At 35.3% G+C, this 20719-nt stretch overlaps 1 protein-coding gene across 1 annotated transcript; it reads right to left on the reverse strand.

Annotated features, from left to right (window-relative positions):
* Window positions 1-15334: 15334 nt before the first annotated feature.
* Window positions 15335-16053, reverse strand: LOC127857261 (solute carrier family 22 member 13-like). The gene is made up of 2 exons (XM_052393678.1): window positions 15895-16053; window positions 15335-15524 (listed from the first exon to the last, which is right to left on the reverse strand). The coding sequence occupies exons 1-2, from the start codon at window positions 16044-16046 to the stop codon at window positions 15335-15337; spliced, it is 342 nt and encodes a 113-aa protein (XP_052249638.1). The 5' UTR covers window positions 16047-16053.
* Between the last annotated feature and the right edge of the window lie 4666 nt (window positions 16054-20719).

The raw sequence follows: 20719 nt of genomic DNA on the forward strand, positions 1-20719 counted from the left end.
TCAGTTACAAGCATCTGTATATGCACTTATTTCTAATAAACCAGTTTACCCCGGCAAAGTAATAGTATGTTTATTAACTGACTGCATATCTTTAAAATTGTAAAAAATGGTTTACTTTGTAGGGACTTAATCAGACACTCTGTTAAATTACTTCCCCTCAAAAATGTAATGGCCTCTTAACTGGAGATTTACAATTGCACCAGGGATGAGTGGTTTAGAGAGTTTCCTCGTTGCAATCAATAACTCATCAACAATTTGACCGATTGACTTAAAGTATCCATTGGCCTTGGACAGCAAATAACCCCTATTGAAATTTAGGTCGCTAGGTAGAAGGTCAAGGTCACTATCACAATAAGTGTAAAAATCGTTTCCGATCAATAACTTGTCGACGAACCTATTGGCGCAAAACATAATATGTACATTGACCTTGGACAGTAGATGAAATTGGAATAAATAGCTCAAAGGTCATGGTCACTGTCACAATAAGTGTGAACATAATGCCCGATTAATGACTCGTAAGCCAGGTGGGGACAAGGTGGTTATGCACCCATAGCTACCCAGCCCGAGCCATCTAAAGCCAGCTGGGAACAATGTGGTTACGCACCCATAGTTACCCAGCCCGAGCCTTCTTCAGCCAGGTGGGGACAAGGTGGTTATGCACCCATAGTTACCCAGCCCTAGTCTTCTTAAGCCAGGTGGGGACAAGGTGGTTATGCACCCATAGTTACCCAGCCTGAGCCTTCTTAATGCAGGTGGGGGCAAGGTGGTTATGCAACCATAGTAACCCAGCCCGAGCCTTCTTAAGCCAGCTGGGGCCAAGGTGGTTATGCACCCATTGTTACCCAGCCCGAGCCTTCTAAAGCCAGCCGGGGCCAAGGTGGTTATGCACCCATTGTTAACCAGCCCAACTCTTCTTAAGCCAGCTGGGGCCAAGGTGGTTATGCACCCATTGTTAACCAGCCAGAGTCTTCTAAAGCCAGCTGGGGACAAGGTGGTTATGCACCCATAGTTACCCAGTCGAGCCTTCTAAAGCCAGCTGGGGCCAACGTGGTTATGCACCCATAGTTACCCAGCCCGAGGCTTCTAAAGCCAGCTGGGGCCAAGGTGGTTATGCACCCATAGTTACCCAGCCCGAGCCTTCTAAAGCCAGCTGGGGCCAAGGTGGTTATGCACCCATAGTTACCCAGCCCGAGCCTTCTAAAGCCAGCTGGGGCCAAGGTGGTTATGCACCCATAGTCTCGTCTCTCTCTGGCATAAACACTTCAGCAGTAGAGCCACATGACATGCACAGTGGGATTGAGAATTTATTAAGCAGACGCAACAAAAATTTGAGTCCATTTGTATGTCAGATGGTCAGCTAGATAGGTGGTTTGTAGGAATATTTGGTTTTAAGACTTTGGATTAAAGGCCATCTGCATCTCTCAATATGTTAAATTTAATCTTTAATTGTGTGATCGTCATGAAGTATTTAGATTAAGATTTAGTGCTCATATTTGTGACGAGCGTTTACTTTCCATTTGCTAAACCATTCTCTTGCAGAATATTTTCCGTGTATCACCCTATACAAGGTCTTGCAGAGACTTTGTAACTAACACATTTAGTCAGTCATATTGAATAACATTGTTACCAAATTTGCTATAAGTTGTATGAATATTTTTCATCAAACATGAAAAGAGAAACATATGATAAAGTAATAAGTGTAATTTATTAATTATAATTTTCAATGAACAAACTATATTAAAGAAAAAAGTGCATTATCTACAAATGAAATAACTCCCTCGTGTATATTTGTCTTTTATTGCAGAGAGCATGGCAATACAACACTCGCCATATATACATATTGGAATGTGCACAATTCTCGTTCAGCGCCCAGCGGTATCCTAGAAACCTAAGTCAAAACCGCAGCAATAACAGCATCAGCAGTCTAGTCAGCTGCCACCCATGTTGAAGCTGCCTAGTCGCAGCAGTTTTTGCAAGGTTAGGTTAATATGGTTTGTTTTTATAATGTGTAATGGCGTTAAAGATGATATGATTCTATATATAGAGCAAGAAGTGAAAGCTAAGAAGTGAAAGCTAAATCCTTTTTACAGCCAAAATTGAACGGATATTACGATATTACGCTTATAAATTTTCCTATTATTGTATTCTATCTCGAGCCATTGTAAAAATAAATAAGTACGCAAACTAGGAGTATCCTTGGACTCCTTGAGAATTTTGGTTGCTATTGTTTAACGGTCGAATTATACTCGTAATAATTAGGTTTTTCTCAACTTTTCTCAATAATATTCAACAAATTATTCCAGAAGTGTAGGCACCAAGCCAGGGTGAAATTAGTACAATTGATCAATGAAAATGGGTTGTTTCAAGGTGGTACCTGCTTCTTAATTATAATAGGATGACAATAATTGTTATTTTGGTAAAAGGGGGATATTGACATTCTGTCCGCTAAATATAGACTCATGTAAAAACAATGCATATTCCCACCCTTCGTGCATTTTCGACTCGATGATATATTGATGGCATTATATAGAAAGAACACTAGGTCTGTCTCATATCTGAAAGCAAATGAAAATGCCAGAATACATAAACAACACATTATATGCTTTAAAACTTATGAAATTGTTCAACCAAATAAAATATTGTTTTAAATATTTAAGTTGATCCTCAAATGGTTTAAGAAATTCTTTTGCATTTTTTACAATAAATGTATGCATAATGGTATACATGAATTTGCTTTAATTTATTATATTTTTTTTGTTTAGTTTTAATCAAAATCGTTACACATATATCTGCCCTTGCGTGTATTTCAATATGCCTCTCTTCTCCAATAGCTTTCCCATATAATGTATTGTATAATTGTAGCCTGCTGATATGAAAGCCTATTGCTTATTGAATTTCTTTATACATATTTGTTTTAAACACATTAGGCTTTGTATTCAGTAAACCCAAACAGCAAGGTATCACTATTCCGCAAGCAGCTACAGTCGCAGCAACGGTCGTCCTCACATGATTCTGGTATCTTCTTACAGGATTCTGGCATCTCCTTCTCACAGGATTCTGGCATCTCCTCACAGGATTCTGGCATCTCCTCAAAGGATTCTGGCATCTCACAGGATTCTAGCATCTCCTCACAGGATTCTGGCATCTCCAAGGCGCAGAACCCACAGTCTGTGAACATCTTTGAGTGTGAACGTTTGGTAAGTTTGCGAGACAAGATGCTGGCTAATTTTATCACCCAACTTTCAGAGGTGTGTATGGGTATATAGACCCACCATTGTTCTTCTATAGGTCATTCCATCCATCCGTCAGAATTGTGAATCCAGCTTAATTCAAGAAGTACACGCATGCTTCTAGTGTGATGAAACTCTTCAAACATATTATCCAGCGGGTAAACTTGCCCGTCCTGTTTTTTGGTTCTTTTTCTGTGACATTAGTATAGTTTTTAGACAAAAGTGGAATTTTGGGGAATTGTGACCGTGGTTGTCAACCCTTGCTCCTTCTTAAGAGATAACACACCAGTTTTATCAGAGAATCTTGCCCAACAGATAATATTTGAAACTATGTAATACTTGCCTGCTTGCAAACATTTTATTCTGAAAGCTTATGACAATCCAATTGCCGCATCGATTTGATGTTAAGGTACTTGCAAATAAAACTATTTACAAAGAAACGAAAACTTGTCAACTTCCCTTTCACTGTATTATTCTCCTCAAGTTGGTATTATTTAACTAACACCCCCAGAACCGCCATTTCACATACAGATTGAACTCGGACAATGTTAAAAACCATATTGCAGTTCTGTGCTTGATCTTAGCTTTCATGAGTAAGACAATGTTAAAACCATATTGCAGTTCTGTGCTTGATCTTAGGTTTCATTAGTAAGACAATGTTAAAAACCATATTGCAGTTCTGTGCTAGATCTTAGTTTTCATAAGTAAGACAATGTTAAAACCATATTGCAGTTCCGTGCTTGATCTTAGCTTTCATAAGTAAGACAATGTTAAAAACCATATTGCAGTACTGTGTTTTATCTTAGCTTTCATTAGTAAGACAATGTTAAAAACCATATTTCAGTTCTTTGCTTGATCTTAGCTTTCATAAGTAAGACAATGCTAAAAACCATATTGCAGTTCGGTGCTTGATCTCAGCTTTCATGAGTAAGACAATGTTGTGCTTGATCCTAACTTTCATTAGTAAGACAATGTTAAAACCATATTGCAGTTCTGTGCTTGATCTTTGCTTTCATTAGTAAGACAATTTTAAAAACAATATTGCAGTTATGTGTTTGATATTAACTTTCATTAGTAAGACAATGTTAAATCCATATTGCAGTACTGTGCTTTATCTTAACTTTCATTAGTAAGACAATGTTAAAGACCATATTGCAGTACTGTGCTTGTTCTTAACTTTCATTAATAAGACAATGTTAAACACCATATTGCAGTACTTTGCTTGATCTTAACTTTCATTAGTAAGACAATGTTAAACACCATATTGCAGTACTGTGCTTGATCTTAACTTTCATTAGTAAGACAATGTTAAACACCATATTGCAGTACTGTGCTTGATCTTAACTTTCATTAGTAAGACAATGTTAAAAACCATAATGCAGTTATGTGCTTAATCTTAGCTTTCATTAAGACAATTTTTAAAACCATATTGCAGTTCTGTGCTTAATCTTAGCTTTCATTAGTAAGACAATGTTAAAAACCATATTGCAGTACTGTGCTTAATCTTAGCTTTCATTAGTAAGACAATGTTAAAAACCATATTGAAGTTCCGTGCTTGATATTAGCTTTCATTAGTAACAAATCATAATGAAAAACTGAAAATCTTAAATAACGCGTCTTCTTTTCTTTCAGAGGCCTTTCAACAAAATAAAACTGGCCAAGTAAATCCACAGGCTTTTACAGCTGTTAATCATACACATGAAGCGCAGTGATAAATAAACATTAAAACATGGTAGTCTATAAGTGCTCATGTTTGTAATCTTTGAGTATTGAGGTCAATCGTGAACTCGTATGATGGGCACTCTCATTTCTAAATGTTGAAACTAGTGGGAAACAAGTGGCATGGTCAAGACTGAAATGGCGGAATGACAACGCATAAACAGTCCTGTGACCAGCCAAGCTGTGTGTTATATAAATGAAGGTTCACGCCTTATGGGAGTAAGGGTAATGTCAGTGACTTGATGTTAACAGGTTTTTATCAATTGTAGTTAATTATAACAAAGTGAAAGTTACTTGTCCAAAGCTGTTATCTTTATTATTATTTTAAATGCAAGAGAGTGCAGATCTTTGTTACTTCTTTGTCTGTATTTTGACTTGTCCACTCTTGATTTTGATTCAGATCAAAGCTGTATACATATTCAAACACTGAAAATTGACACGAAACCTATGTGTGATCTTTTGAAGAAAGATTGTTTATATTGAAAACAATTTGAAAGGTTATCTTAACTTACATTGATATAATTTGTTGAATGATTGCAAAAAGCCTATTATTTGTGTGGAATGATTTCAATTTATTTATTTATTAGGATGATATTATTTTTGATTAATGACCAAAGTTATACTTGTTAATAGCTAATGATGGATATTACATTTATAACGTGCATGCTCTTCGCTTGTGTTGACGTTGGTATTCAGACACAATAGTTTATGATGCTTTGTAAAAAATTGTGCAGGCTTGTATGGAAAACCAGATTTATATGTACGTAACCGAGTAACATAACTTGACCAAGATAGTGTAGTCAATGTATATTTGTATATTATGCCATTGTTGATATGTAGCAAAACACATCATTTTTCGGTGTACATTATTTATGATTTTGGTATTGTTTCAATGTGATGAATTCATTGTTTTTTTATGTACATCTTTTAGATGCAAGGCAATACAAATAACATTGTATGTGTAAATGCTCATATGTAACTTATTGTATATTATAGTTATGTAAAATAAAATATCATGAAAAGAAAAACTATATTTAGGAAATAGAAACATTTGTATATACGATACGTTTTGTCTTTCCTATACATATGTAAGCAAACACTGGACAATATATGTAATTATGTCAGACATATTTAAAAAAAATACTAATATGTCAAGATTTGGTAACCCATTGCATATGAAGGGAGATCAATGTTATATGTTTAAAATTTTCAATAACTGCAATTGTCGTTTAGGTCACAATATACGAAAACACAAGTGTCAAATTTACTTATGATATGATAAAATGAATAATAACAAGAGGTATAACAGCATATAATAAATTGTTTAAAACACAGTTTATTACAAGATTGATGTCTTATTCCAACTTCACATCTAGTGTGTTTTATTCAGACTCAGATGGGTTGTGTTCTCTTATAAGAATTATTCGGATTACACATGCGCTCACCAAAAGTCCTGACGCAAATGTTACATGCTTTCAGATAGATAATAAGCACCCATGGAATGTGTAAACTACAGTTTCAAGGATGCGCTTTGGTATAAAGTGGTACCATTTTGTATGTAAGCAATAAGGAAACACGTCATTTATTGCAATTACTTGTTAATCACGTTTCTAGTCTCAATATGTTGTTTAGTTTCGGAATGACTATGTTTTGTTGAAAATCTGGTTCGTCCTGAATTTTCTTTAAAGGATCCGAAACTTAAGGAACCTAGAATTTGAGTATTTTCGGGTACCAGTTGCACCCTTGTAAACTGACAGTTAAGACGATCAGATATAATATTTCCAAACAAGCTTTGAAAGATCTTGCTAAAGCTTTAAAAAAAAGGTGGCCTGCTTCTTTGTAATTATACTAATGTTTAGCTGTTTTCCATATTGTATGTTTTAAAAATGTGTCAAAATGTAAAAAAGGGGCATAAATGTAATCATTGGTGACTGTTTAAATGTCTAATTACAAGCTCTAGAGGGGAATATGTTTTAAAAGCCCCAGTAAATACCAATTATTTTTTATTTGATTAATTTAAATGCAGGTTTTTGTTATTTAAGTTTTAACATATTTTCATTACAAAAATATTTGTGACGCTTGTTAAAATTGTATATGAAAAGAGTGAACAAATTAAGATGCAAGCCATATTCCGTAAATAAATTTATATAATTAAGTCTCGGTTTTACCATTCCCTTAACCATACCTAGTATTTATACAATAAAATTTAATGATATTGTCATGCCCTAGATTGTTCATCAAAACATGTGTTTATGTACATGCACATTGTTCATTTTCACCGTTTATGTTTTGCATCTAAATGACTATGTCACTGTTATTTAATGCTTTTATTGGATGTTGTGTGGAAGTTAGAGCTGATAAGAGCCGATGCCTACCTTTTGCGCTTCTTTATTATTTGTAATATCCTTTCTAAAAGTCTCATTGTATTGATGTCTGTTAATATGGCAGCCATTTTGGATAAACAGGAAGTTTATTTCCTGAAGCTGACATAAGTGCCTTCTGGGTAGTTTACACTGACTACAGTATTTTTGACAGTTTAGTCATACGAAATAGTTTGATTAATACTCATATTCCTTCTTAAAAATTGTTTACAAAGGTGATAGTTGTCCTTATAAATGATTTATTTGTTTAATTGATATGTATTTGACTACTGTTTCATGGTAATATTATCAGAAATATCGTTTTAATATGAGTGACATTTACCGTGTCAAGAACGCTCAAATTCTATAGAGCGCTCTTGCGCGCTTTACTGAGCGTTGTTTGTGCGCTTTTTGTGCACAATTCATATGTGCACTTTTATGTTATTATTGCACAACGTTATGCGTGCGCTTTTGGAGAGTATAAAAGGCACTGAAAATTCTCATTCTTGGAATCTGAACTTTGTTTTCCTATGTGTGAGACCTATTTTAATTTTCTTATATAAGCATTTAAAATACATTTTTCAATAAGACTAGTAATTAAAATTAGGACTGAATTTTATAAAGTTGCATTTATCATCTTTTTAGGACATTATAAAACAGAGTGTGCAAATACTTAACATGAAACATGTATATTGCTGTATTGTAATGATAAATGTCTAATATTAAGAATTAATCTGTCTGTTAATAAATATATGTATTGAAAGTTGTTATTAATTTATTTTTTATGTATGAATACATTTTGAAAATGTTATAAATCTTGAGTTTATATTTTTTTTACAATTTAAAACAACTGAATAGGCAAAATGTTATTTTAAGTTTACAGTTTACCAGAGTCCATTTTAGTTAAATTTTAAACTTGAACAAAAGCTTTAAGTTTGGAAAAGTTGAAGAAAGTAAAAAAGTCACAGCTACCGCTCAGCTCGTGACAATATTATGAACAAAATGATATTTTGCAAACCATTTCTCCGTTATATCGGTGTAGTTTTTATATGTCTATATGCTTTTAAGTTTTTGTGTTGTCCATGCTATATTGACGTTATTTTAATGTCTATATATTATTAACATATTAAGCTATAGTATTTTCCCCGTTATATCGACGTAGTTTCAATATATTTATACAGTATAGATATTACTAGTTTTAGTTATATTATTTGTGTCGGTTATATTGGCGTAGTTTCAGTATGTCTATATAGTAAATATATTAAACTGTTTACCGAAATAACTCTAAGTTTTCGGACACTTAAAAAAAATCCGTGTCCGAAAATTTAGATACTTAAGATTTTCAAAAAGTACGAGTGTCCGAAATTTAGAGACATATACGTTATGTTTGTTTGTGAACTATTATATTGAATAAAAAAAAACAATTAATAAATGTGCACTAATTGTATTGTGTTGCACTCTCCTTCCTCTGCTTTCAATAAAATTCAACTTCATTTATGTGCAATCTCTTACCTGAAATGGTATATAAAACGTTATAAAACAAACAACCATACTGCTTCCTTGAATACGATATCATTTTGAATGCTGTTGGGTGAAACGATTGTTTATTACCGGTATACATGGTAATCTACCCAATAACGCAATTGTTATGGTCCAGATAAGCGAAAACAGGGCAGAAATCTAGTAAAATAGCGCTGTAAAATATACTGTCCAAAAAAATTGGAGTCATTAATTACGGACAAAAACATGTATGTCCGAAAATATTCATGACATTAACAGTTTTAAGTTTTAATATTTTAACCGTAATCGGCGTAGTTAAAAAATGTCTTTATATTTTTAACTTTAGCCAACCGTTTTAAATCTCAGTTGCGTTGCAGCGGATTCCTGGACATGATATCCGCGTTGTCACGGGTTCGATCTCTACCAAGGAACAATTTGAAAGAACATTGAAGAGGAGACTTCGAGCATTAGTTCTTTGCAGAAATCGTACCAAACACTTTCCCATTAATGGACGATTAAGGCAACAATTCACATTATGTCTTAGATTGGTTTTTTGCAAGGCATCGTATGTAATCTTATAATTGAACATATTATAAAATGGATAAACACGGATATTTGTGTCTCATCTATCTTGTGTCATTGTCCTCCCAGAAGTAATCTTGAAACTGTTTAAACCATCATAAAATACATGCCGTGTGAAGGCATGTACTTGGACATGTATAAAGAAGTCAATAGATACTTTGTATATAAGATCCACATGGTTTTAACGAAATAATCAGTCACGTTTATTTAACAGTATTTGTAGTTTCGAGTTTATCAATTTGAAATAAGTACCATTCATACACGAAGCTGAGTTTAGCATGAATCTTCGTCCTTTGCGGATCCCTGGTTAAAGGGGCCGTCCAACAGATCTTGGCATGTATTGAAGCTTTTGGTTCAAAAGAGCTGGGGGCTGAGAAATCTAAGATGGCAGCCAAGAAAAGCAAAAAAGCAAAATGAAAACATGACTTTTCGTAAATGTTTGCTATTTTTATATGTTTTAACTGTCATAAATGTTAGTTTTAGTATTTCAATTGTGATTCCATTGAAACATGTTGTAAATTAAGAGTATATGTATTTTTTTATAAAAATTTAAATCTAAAAGTAAAAATATATTTGAATGTGTGTCTGTTGTTTAACATATATGTTCAAATTCAATACACGAAATGAAGTTTTCATTATTTTTAAATGTCAGGCATAATAAATAAATACAAATAAACAAAAAAGCTTTAAACAATATGTTCCAATGTGTTTCAATTTGTTTTGGAAGCACCATACAGTGGGTGGGGTGAATGTATATGCACTTCAGTGAGACATATCCTGAGGTTCTAAGCAGCGCTTTATCATATCCGGGTTTTCATTGTTCAACGTTTTATAAATTCATTTATATTTATTATTATAGTGTGAACATTTGAAATATCTAAAATATATACACAAGATTACAATTTCAATATGGCAGCCAAACGAGCAAGATGACTGACAAATTATCATACGTGTGTTTAAGTGCTAACCAACAAAATATTCAACACAATATAAACACCAAAATATTTTGTTTACTAGTATACACAGGAAACACTTTGTTACCCATTCAATTTTATTCGATTTATACGGAAAATAGGCATACTTTGTTATACAATTATAACTATGTTCACACTGTTTTAAGTATACGACATAGTACGTTTACATATTTTGTAGCTTAATATAGAGATGAATTGCGTATAAACCATTGTTGTTTTATCAAATTATCATCATAAAACTATACATTAATTAACAAAGTTATATATACACATTCGTATACAAATATTTTAATTCTGATAAAACAGAAACAAACTCAACAGTATATTCACAATATAAACGAGATAAGTCTTCACTGGAAATACAATTTTATATACAAGCTTTCCTATCCTAAATGTATGACATAATTTTCTTTATCATCACATATTGCCTTACTTTGGAATACTATATTAATATGTTATAAAGTATTTCTCAACACCACAATTTGAAACAGTGAACAAATGAAATTATTTCAATCTAACACGAGAAGCATGTATGCAAACAACATTAGAGAACATATTGGTAATCACTTTTTATACCCCCAGATCGAAAGATCGGGGGTATATTGTTTTTGGCCTGTCTGACTGTCATTGTGTCAGTAATTGTATGTGTGTGTCCCAAAACTTTAACATTGGTTAAAGTTTTGCGATAACTTTTGCAACACTGAAAATATTAACTTGATATTTGACATGCATGTTTATCTCATGAAGCTGCACATTTTGAGTGGTGAAATGTCGGGATCAATGTCATCCTTCAAGGTTAAAAGTAAAAAAAAATACAATCCAGATAGTAATAATCTTTAACAGGGAGATAATTTCCAAACCTGCCAAATGATATATTGAAATTTTATTTCAAAGCGGCGCAATAGGGTCATTGTGTTTCTGACAAACACATCTCTTGTTAAATATAAATATAATGCTGATTCAATATATAGCCTAAAATGTAAGACTGTTTATGCTTATTTTTCATCATCGGAGCTTTCGATTTCGAAGCTAAATTCGTATGTCAATGTTTATATATTTCTACACGTGATATCATCTGTCTGAGTGTTACTACTGCAACAACAGTCTTCAGTACAGGTTTCATTACAAACCAAACAATCGCATAGGTCATTCAGCAACTCTGGTGCTGCAGAGGGCTGGTTCATCAGCTTTGGCCTAAGACCTGCCTGAGTTCCGTCCATTCATATCCAAAGTCTGACAAGACAGGACGGTAGTGTTGTGGGGTTGTTGCATATCGCAATATCGATAACTGAAACACACATCTTAATAGATGTAGAGTAAAGCTGTCTTAAGTCGGTGGAAGGAGTCTTGGATGTACAGTACTCTTAGCCTTGGTACATCTTAAGTCATGAGGAGTCTGTTTGTTGTTGCCTCCGTACAGGTTTATTGCAAAGTTGGTATATGTTGACCTTTGTAGCTCCGTCAATACAAATTACTCGCCCATGTCACACACTGGTTGATATTGGGTGTGCTTTATCAATCAACATCTTGAACACCTTTCGTTTCCCCTTTCAATAGAAACCGCTAGTTGTGTCACATTCAGTGATACAGTATACGGCAAGGAGAATATTGTTCTGCTCCGTGGTGATTTTCTCTTTCAACTTGTGATCTGGTATAAAACGCCTACAATCAGTGTGGACAGTTACCCTTCCAGTTGACATGTAAATGTATGTGGCACCAATATCCTGGTTGGTTTTGAGTTCTGTTACAACGAAACAACCATCTATTGTAACTTTAATACTTGTTGCATTTCTTCCACCGTTGGCTTTCAGTTCATTGATAGCATGTTCCATCAAGTAAACAGTATAGTATTCTATAAGCCGTTCTTTGTTTGCACCGCTTCTTAACAAGAGCTGTCACAGGACAGCGCGCTCGACTATTCGAGTGCTTGACAGTATAACGTAAGCCATCATGGGGAAATTGTTCATATTCAATAATTTATTAGACGATCTTTCAAAAATAAAAATGGAAAAACATCTTGGTTTGGGTGGTGGGGGTTGAGAGGGGGTATAATGTGGGGTGTGGTAATTTATTAGATGATCTTTCAAAAATAAAAAAAGGAAAAAAACAATTATTTTTTTTGGGGGGGTAGGGGGGAGTAGGGGGGTGAGAGGGGTATAATGTGGGGTGGGTTAATTTATAAGATGATGTTAAAAAAAATTGAGGGGGTGGGGGGGGTAAGGGGTGAGAGGGGGGTATAGTGTGGGTGGGGTAATTTATTAGATTATGTTTATAGTGGGGGGGAGGGATTCTGGGTTGGGGCGTGGGGTATTGTTTGGGTGGAATCCATTGTGGTATTCAGGTAAGGGTTGTTTTGTCAAAGTAATAATAAAATGTGATCATAAATAAAGAAGTTATGGCAATTTAAGCAAAATGTTCAATTATCTAAGTGTAAAAGGGGCCATAATTATGCCAAAATGCTTGATACAGTGGTCTGCTCTTGTTTATAGGTTGGGGTCATGTTGGTAAACAAGTATGCAAAATATAAAAGCAATATGTCAAAGGGTATAGGAAATATTTGGGGTAGTACGCAAAGTTTAACATAGATTTATCAATAATATGCATATTCTAAGTATAAAAGGGGCAATTATTCTTCGAGCTTTTTCATGAAGTCAGACTTCTTGGTTTGGATCATTTTACCTTCATCAGTAAACATACTGAGTGGAACGGTGGTGTTTTCAAATGAAAAAACACGATCAGGAGGAACTTTTGTGAAGGTGTTTATTGCTAACAACCGTTGGAACATTATTGACCCGTTAATGAGTTCGTTTTTTTTTTATCCGACATTGTTTTGATGTTGCTCCTTTGCAATGGGCTAAAGAAACTTTTTTCTGCTGGTTCAGATCCATCGATCTTCTCAACTAATCTCTCCCTAACGAATGATTCAAACATACCTTGACCTTTACTTAAAGAGTTGACCATCGACTTCTCCACTTCATTAGTAGCGTGGGTTCCTGTAGAAAAATTCACACGTTTGCCAGGAGCTTTCGTAACGTCGAATGGATCGATGAAATTATTGTCGAAGATGTTTGTCAATGTATTAACTGCTTTGTTGAACTATTCCCGTTGACTTTTGGTATCAGTGTGGTGCTTATTTTCCTCCACCTCTCTCAAACTGCCAATGCTTTCATCATGGAAAACTACAACATACAAAACTGAATATTACATACAACTGACTACTACATACAACACTGACTATTACATACAACAATGACTACTACCAAAAACACTGAATGCTACATACAACACCGACTACTACACATAACTGACTAATTCACACAACTGGCTTCTACGTACAACACTGACTGCTACAAACACATGACTACTACATACAACTAACTAACATACAACAATGACTACTTATAACAACTGACTACTACAAACAACTGCCTACTACACACAACACTGAAACTACGAACAACACTGACTACAACATACAACACTGACTACTACATACAACTGACTACTTCGTACAACACTGACTACTACAAACAAATAACAACTACATACAACTGACTATTACATTACTACATACAACTGACTATTACATACAACATAGACTACTTATAACAACTGACTACTACACACTGCTGACTACTACAAACAACTGACTACAACACACAACTGACATATACACACAACTGACTACTAGACACAAATGACTACTCCATACAACAACGACAACTCCATACATCTGACTACTACATACAACACTGACTATTACACACAACTGAATACTACACACAACTGACTACTATATACATAATTGACTACTAAATAAAACTGACTACTACATACAACAAGAAACCGTCGGCGACGGGTGATGCTCCCCAAATTATTTTTGTCACAATATTGCACTTTATATTCAGATAAAAGGAAACGTCTTTAGGGGCATAACTTTGGACAAAATAATACGATGAATGGTTTAGCAACTTTAAAATGTCAAAGGGCCAAAACTCTCTAAACAAGAAACCGTCGGAGACGGTTGATACTCCCCAAAGTGTTTTTTATCACAATATTGCACTATATATTAAGATAAAAGGAAACGTCTAGTAGTTGGGGGGACAAGCACTATATGTACAGTTTATAAAAAATTTCAAAGGGCCATAACTCTGTGAAATATCATCCGACCAGAACCGGCTCATAATATGCACATCTCCTCTTGGTAGGGAAGCTTCCCATTAAGTTTAATTGAATTCCGGTCATTGATTGCTGAGAAATAGCCCGGACAAAAATTGTGCATGGACGGACGGACACACACACGGACAGACGAAGCGGCGACTATATGCCCCCCCCCCCACAAAAATGTTTTGCGGAGCATAATAAATCATGTAACCAGAACCCACAAATAACATGCGCATCTCCTCAAGGTAGTTAAGCTTCCCATAATTTCCAGTCAGTAGTTGGGGAGAAATAGCCCGGACAAGAATTGCACTATATGTACAGTTTATAGAAAATTTCAAATGGCCATAACTCTGCGAAAAATCATCCGACGAGAACCGGCTGATGATATGCACATGTCCTCTTGGTAGTCAAGCTTCCCATAAAGTTTCATTGAATTACAGTCATTAGTTGCTGAGAAATAGCCCGTACAAAAATTGCACTATATGTAAAGTTAATGGAAAATTTCAAAGGGCCATAAGCCTGTGAAAAATCATCCAACCAGAACTGGCTGATAATATGCACATCTCTTGGTAGTGAAGCTTCCCAAAAAGTTACATTGAATTCCGGTCATTAGTTGCTGAGAAATAGCCCGGAGAAAAAATGTGCACGGACGGACAGACAGTCAGACAGACAGACAGACAGACGCACACACGGACAGACGAAGCGGAGACTATATGCTCCCCCAAAAATAAATTTTGGGGGAGCATAAACAACGAAAGAAGACGACAACGCAGATAAAAAAACAATAGTCTACGCAGAACATATACTAACAACCATCCAATATGAAAATGTGGATATCTTTCCAGTCACGTGACCAGTAGCAGAACGCCGCCAGGGCGCCGCCCCATAGTGCCCAGTTTGGTAAGGCGATGAGATACACGCGCCATCTATTCGGAATGTACTCGAACATCAGCGGCGCTGCCATCCACCCCGTACAGCCGAGACCTATGATAAACCTTCGCAAATTATTGAAATGAGATTTCATAATGCCCGTCTCATGCGTTACAAATCGTATATCCTTAGTGCCATACACGTAAAGTCGTAGTTGTTTGCTTACTTAGGAATGCGAAGTACATTATATGTGTTATTTTCATATACATGTAATACCAATTACCCGTTTCAAATCGTACACTTTATGTACATGTACAATCTTAAGTTTCACCTCCTTGCTAATTTATGAATCCGAAATTACAAATGTTATTATCGTATATCACTAATATATCATAAGACACCACAATTCTTCTAATTATAATATAAGTTATATATTACCATAGTTCGTCTTTCCTCAAATGAGCAAAACATATTGTATGGACATTGTTGAGTTACCTCATGCTAGCGAACATTTGCCAGTTCACGGAGAAGTAGTAGATAAGATTGGCCACGCCAAGAACGAACACATTCAGGAAGAAAGTTGGCTTCCTGCCAATACCATCTGACACGTGACCCCAGAAGATCCCGCCCACCAGCATGCCCGACATCTGGATGGTGGTGATCGTCTGAGAGACCCACTGCCGGTCACAGACGAGACCCCACTAGTAGTTATTTAAACACAAATAATAATACTATTAATAATATTATTTTTAATAATAATAATTATAATAACAATTATAATAAAAATGATGATGATGATAATGATGATAATAATGAACAACAACAACAATTCGTCGGTTGACAACGTTGGACACATTTTGTTCCCATTCATCCTTTCTTGTGTTTAAAACTGATTGGGATTGGTGGTGAACTTCAAAACACAACTGACTATTGCATACAATTGACTACTTCATACAACACTGACTACTTAAAACACTACAAACAACTGACTACTACATACAACACTGACTACCAAAAACAACTGACTACAACATACAACACCGACCAATACAAACACATGACTACAAAACAAAACTGACAACTACATACAATTGACTACTACAAACAACTGACTACTACAGAGAGCTGACTACTACTTATAACTGACTACGACTTACAACTGACTACTACACACAACTGACAACTGCAAAGAACTGAGTACACACAACACTGACTACTCAAAACAACTGACTACTACATACATCAACGACTACTACACACAGCTGACTACTACAAACAACTGACTACTACACACTGCTGACTATTACAAACAACTGACTACTACACCCAACACTGAATACAACGTACAAGACTGACTACTACATACTACACTGAATACTACGTACAACACTGACTACTACATACACCTGACTACTCCATACAACACTTCCTACTACACACAACACTGACTACTACATACAACTGACTACTTCATACAACACTGACTACTAAACACAACTGACTACTACAAACAACTGACTACTACATACAAAAGTGACAAATACAAACTCATACTACTACATAAAACTGACTACTACATACAATGGACTACTACACACAACTGACTACTTCATACAACACTGATTACTACATACAACTTACAACTACATACAACACTGACTACTACATACAACACCGACTACTTCATTCAACTGACTACTACATAAAGCACTAACTACTACATACAACTGACTACTACATATAACACTGACCACTACAAACAACACTGACTACTTCATACAACTGACTACTACATACAACTGACTACTGCATACAACACTGACTACTACATACAACTGACTACTGCATACACCACTGACTACTACACACAACAGACTTCTACATACAACAATGACAACTCCATAGATCTGACTACTAAATACAACTGACTACTTCATATAACTGACTACTTCATATAACACTGACTACTACATATAACTGACATCTAAATACAACTGACTAATGCATAGAGCACGGACTACTACATACAACTGACTACTACACACAACACCGACTAATACATACAACACCGACTACTACATACAACACCGACTCCTACATACAACACAGACTCCTACATACAACACCGACTGCTACATACGACACCGACTACTACACACAACACTGACTACTACATACAACACAGACTACTACATACAGCAACTACTGCTACATACAACACCGACTGCTACATACAACACCGACTGCTACATACAACACCGACTGCTACATACAAAACTGACTTCATTATACAACTGAGTATTTCACACTATTGACTACTTCTCACAACTGACTTCTACATACAACTTACTTATACACGAAACTGACTACTACGTACATCACTGACTATAACACACAACTGACTACTACACACAAACGACTACTACATACAACACCGATTGCTACATACAACACCGACTGCTACATACAACACCGACTGCTACATACAACACCGACTGCTACATACATAACCGACTGCTACATACATAACCGACTGCTACATACAACACCAACATAGAACATCGACTACTACATACAACACTACTGCTACATACAGCACCGACTGCTACATACAACACTGACTACTACATACAACACCGAACGCTACATACAACACCAACTACTACATACAACACTGACTGCTACATACAACACTAACTAATATATGCACCGCGGACTACTAAACACAACTGACTACTACACACAACTGACTATTACACACAACTCACTGTTACACACAACTGACTACTACATACAAGTGACTACTACATACAACACTAACTTCTTCATACAACTGACTATAACACACTATTGACTACTTCACATAACTGACTTCTACATACACCTTACTGATACACGACACTGACTACTACTTATATAACCGACTATAACACACAGCTGACTACTATACCGACTGCTACATAAAACACCGACTGCTACATACGACACCGATTGCAACATACAACTTTGACTGCTACATACAACACCGACTGCTACATACAACACCGACTGCTACATTCAACACCTGCATACAACACCGACTACTACATACATCACTGACTTCTACATACACGAGTGACTACTAAACACAACTGACTACTACACACAACTGACTATTACACACAACTTACTGCTACACACAACTGACTACTACATACAAGTGACTACTACATACAACACTGACTTCTTCATACAACTGACTATTACATACTTTTGACTACTTCACATAACTGACTTCTACATACACCTTACTGATACACGAAACTGACTACTACGTAGATAACCGACTATAACACACAGCTGACTACTACACGCAAATGACTATTACATACAAAACTGACTACTACAAACAACTGACTACTAAATACAACACTGACTACTACACACAACTGACTACTACATACAACACCGACTACTTCAAACACCACTGACCACTACAAACACATGCCTACTACATACAACTGACTACTATATTCAACTGACTACTACTTACAACTGACTACTACACACAACCGACTACTGCATACAACTGACTACTACACACAACTGACTTATACAAACAACTGACTACTTCATACATTTGGCTACTTCATACAACACTGACTACTATAAACAAATGACAACTACATACAACACTTACTACTCAAAACAACAGACTACTATGCACTGCTGACTTCTACAAACAACTGACTACTACACACAACAGTGAATATTACGTACAACACTGACTATTACATGCAACACTGACAACTACAAAAAATGACTACAACATACAACTGACTATTACATACAACTGACTACTATATACAACACTGACTACTTAACACAACTGACTACTACAAACAACATGCTACTACATACATCAGTGAAGAATACAAACAAATGACTACTACACACAGCTCACTACTACACAAATGACTGTTGCATACAACTGTCTATAAGATACAACACTGACTACTTAAAACAACTGACTACTACAAACAACACTGACTTCTACAACAGTGTTTTTTTTCATTTAAAATCGGGTCCGGTAACGGGACCCATTCCCAATCGGAAAATTTATATATATATTTTTCCCAAATGAGAGCTAAAAATTTCCAAAGGAAGGTTTCCAAAAAAATAATTGTTTTTTAAGATCTCAATATTTTGTTAATCTCCCATCCATATAAGTCCATCCTCAGTAAATATAATACTGGAAACACTTGCATCCTGAATTCTGAAGCATTTTTCTAGCAAAACAACAACAACACTAATTTCACAATTTTAATCAAAACGCTGCGATTTTCCCAATCCAAAGAGACCCGGCCCCATTCCCAAAACGGTGAAAAAACACTGTACAAACAGCTTACTACTACATTTAACTGACTTCTAAAATCAACTGACTACTACATACAACACTAACAAATACAAACAAATGACTACTACACACAACTGACTAATACACACAACTGATTTCTATATAGAACACTGACTTCTACATACAACTGACTTAGTCTACTACAAACAACACTGACTACTACATACAACTGACTACTGCAACGACTGACTACTTCATACAACACTGACTTTTTAAAACAACACTGACTACTGACTACAACATTCAACTGCCTACTGAATACAACTGACTACTGCATACAACTGACTTATACATGCAACTGACTACTACATACAATTGACTAATGCATACAACTGACTACTACTTACAACTGACTTATACATACATCTGACTACTACACTACTTAAATCCGACTACTACACTACTTACATCTGACTACTACACTACTTACATCTGACTACAACATGCAACACTGACTATTTAAAACAACTAACTACTTTATACAACACTGACTACTACACACAGCTGACTACTACAAGCAACTGAATACTACACACAACTGACTACTACATTAACACTAATTTTTGCAAACAAATGACTACTACATACAACTGACTACTACTTAAATATGACTACTACATAAAACACTGACTACGACATACAACCACCTAATACACACAACATTGCCTACTACAAACAACTGACTACTACTTACAACTGACTACTACACACATCTTACGATTTCATTCAAGTGACTACTACATACGGTCGATGAGAGAACTTAACACTGAAAGAACTAAGCTTACTTATACGCGATAACTGAGAGAACTTAAGATGCGATCATTTAGAGAATTAAACACCCAGAGAACTTGGAGAACTTGTACGCGATCACTTAGAGAACTGAACAATGTGAGAACATAAAGAACTTATAAGCGAGTATTGAGA

The sequence above is a fragment of the Dreissena polymorpha genome, chromosome 14 (genome assembly GCF_020536995.1).
Source record: "Dreissena polymorpha isolate Duluth1 chromosome 14, UMN_Dpol_1.0, whole genome shotgun sequence".
NCBI lineage: Eukaryota > Metazoa > Mollusca > Bivalvia > Myida > Dreissenidae > Dreissena > Dreissena polymorpha.

Bases quoted from the DNA above. Each gene is read 5' to 3' on its own strand.
- LOC127857261 (XM_052393678.1), bottom strand. From the start codon at position 16,046: ATGTCGGGCATGCTGGTGGGCGGGATCTTCTGGGGTCACGTGTCAGAT. The intron at 15,525-15,894 runs GTAACTCAACAA...TAATTTGCGAAG, and splicing joins CAAATGTTCGCTAGCATGAG to GTTTATCATAGGTCTCGGCT.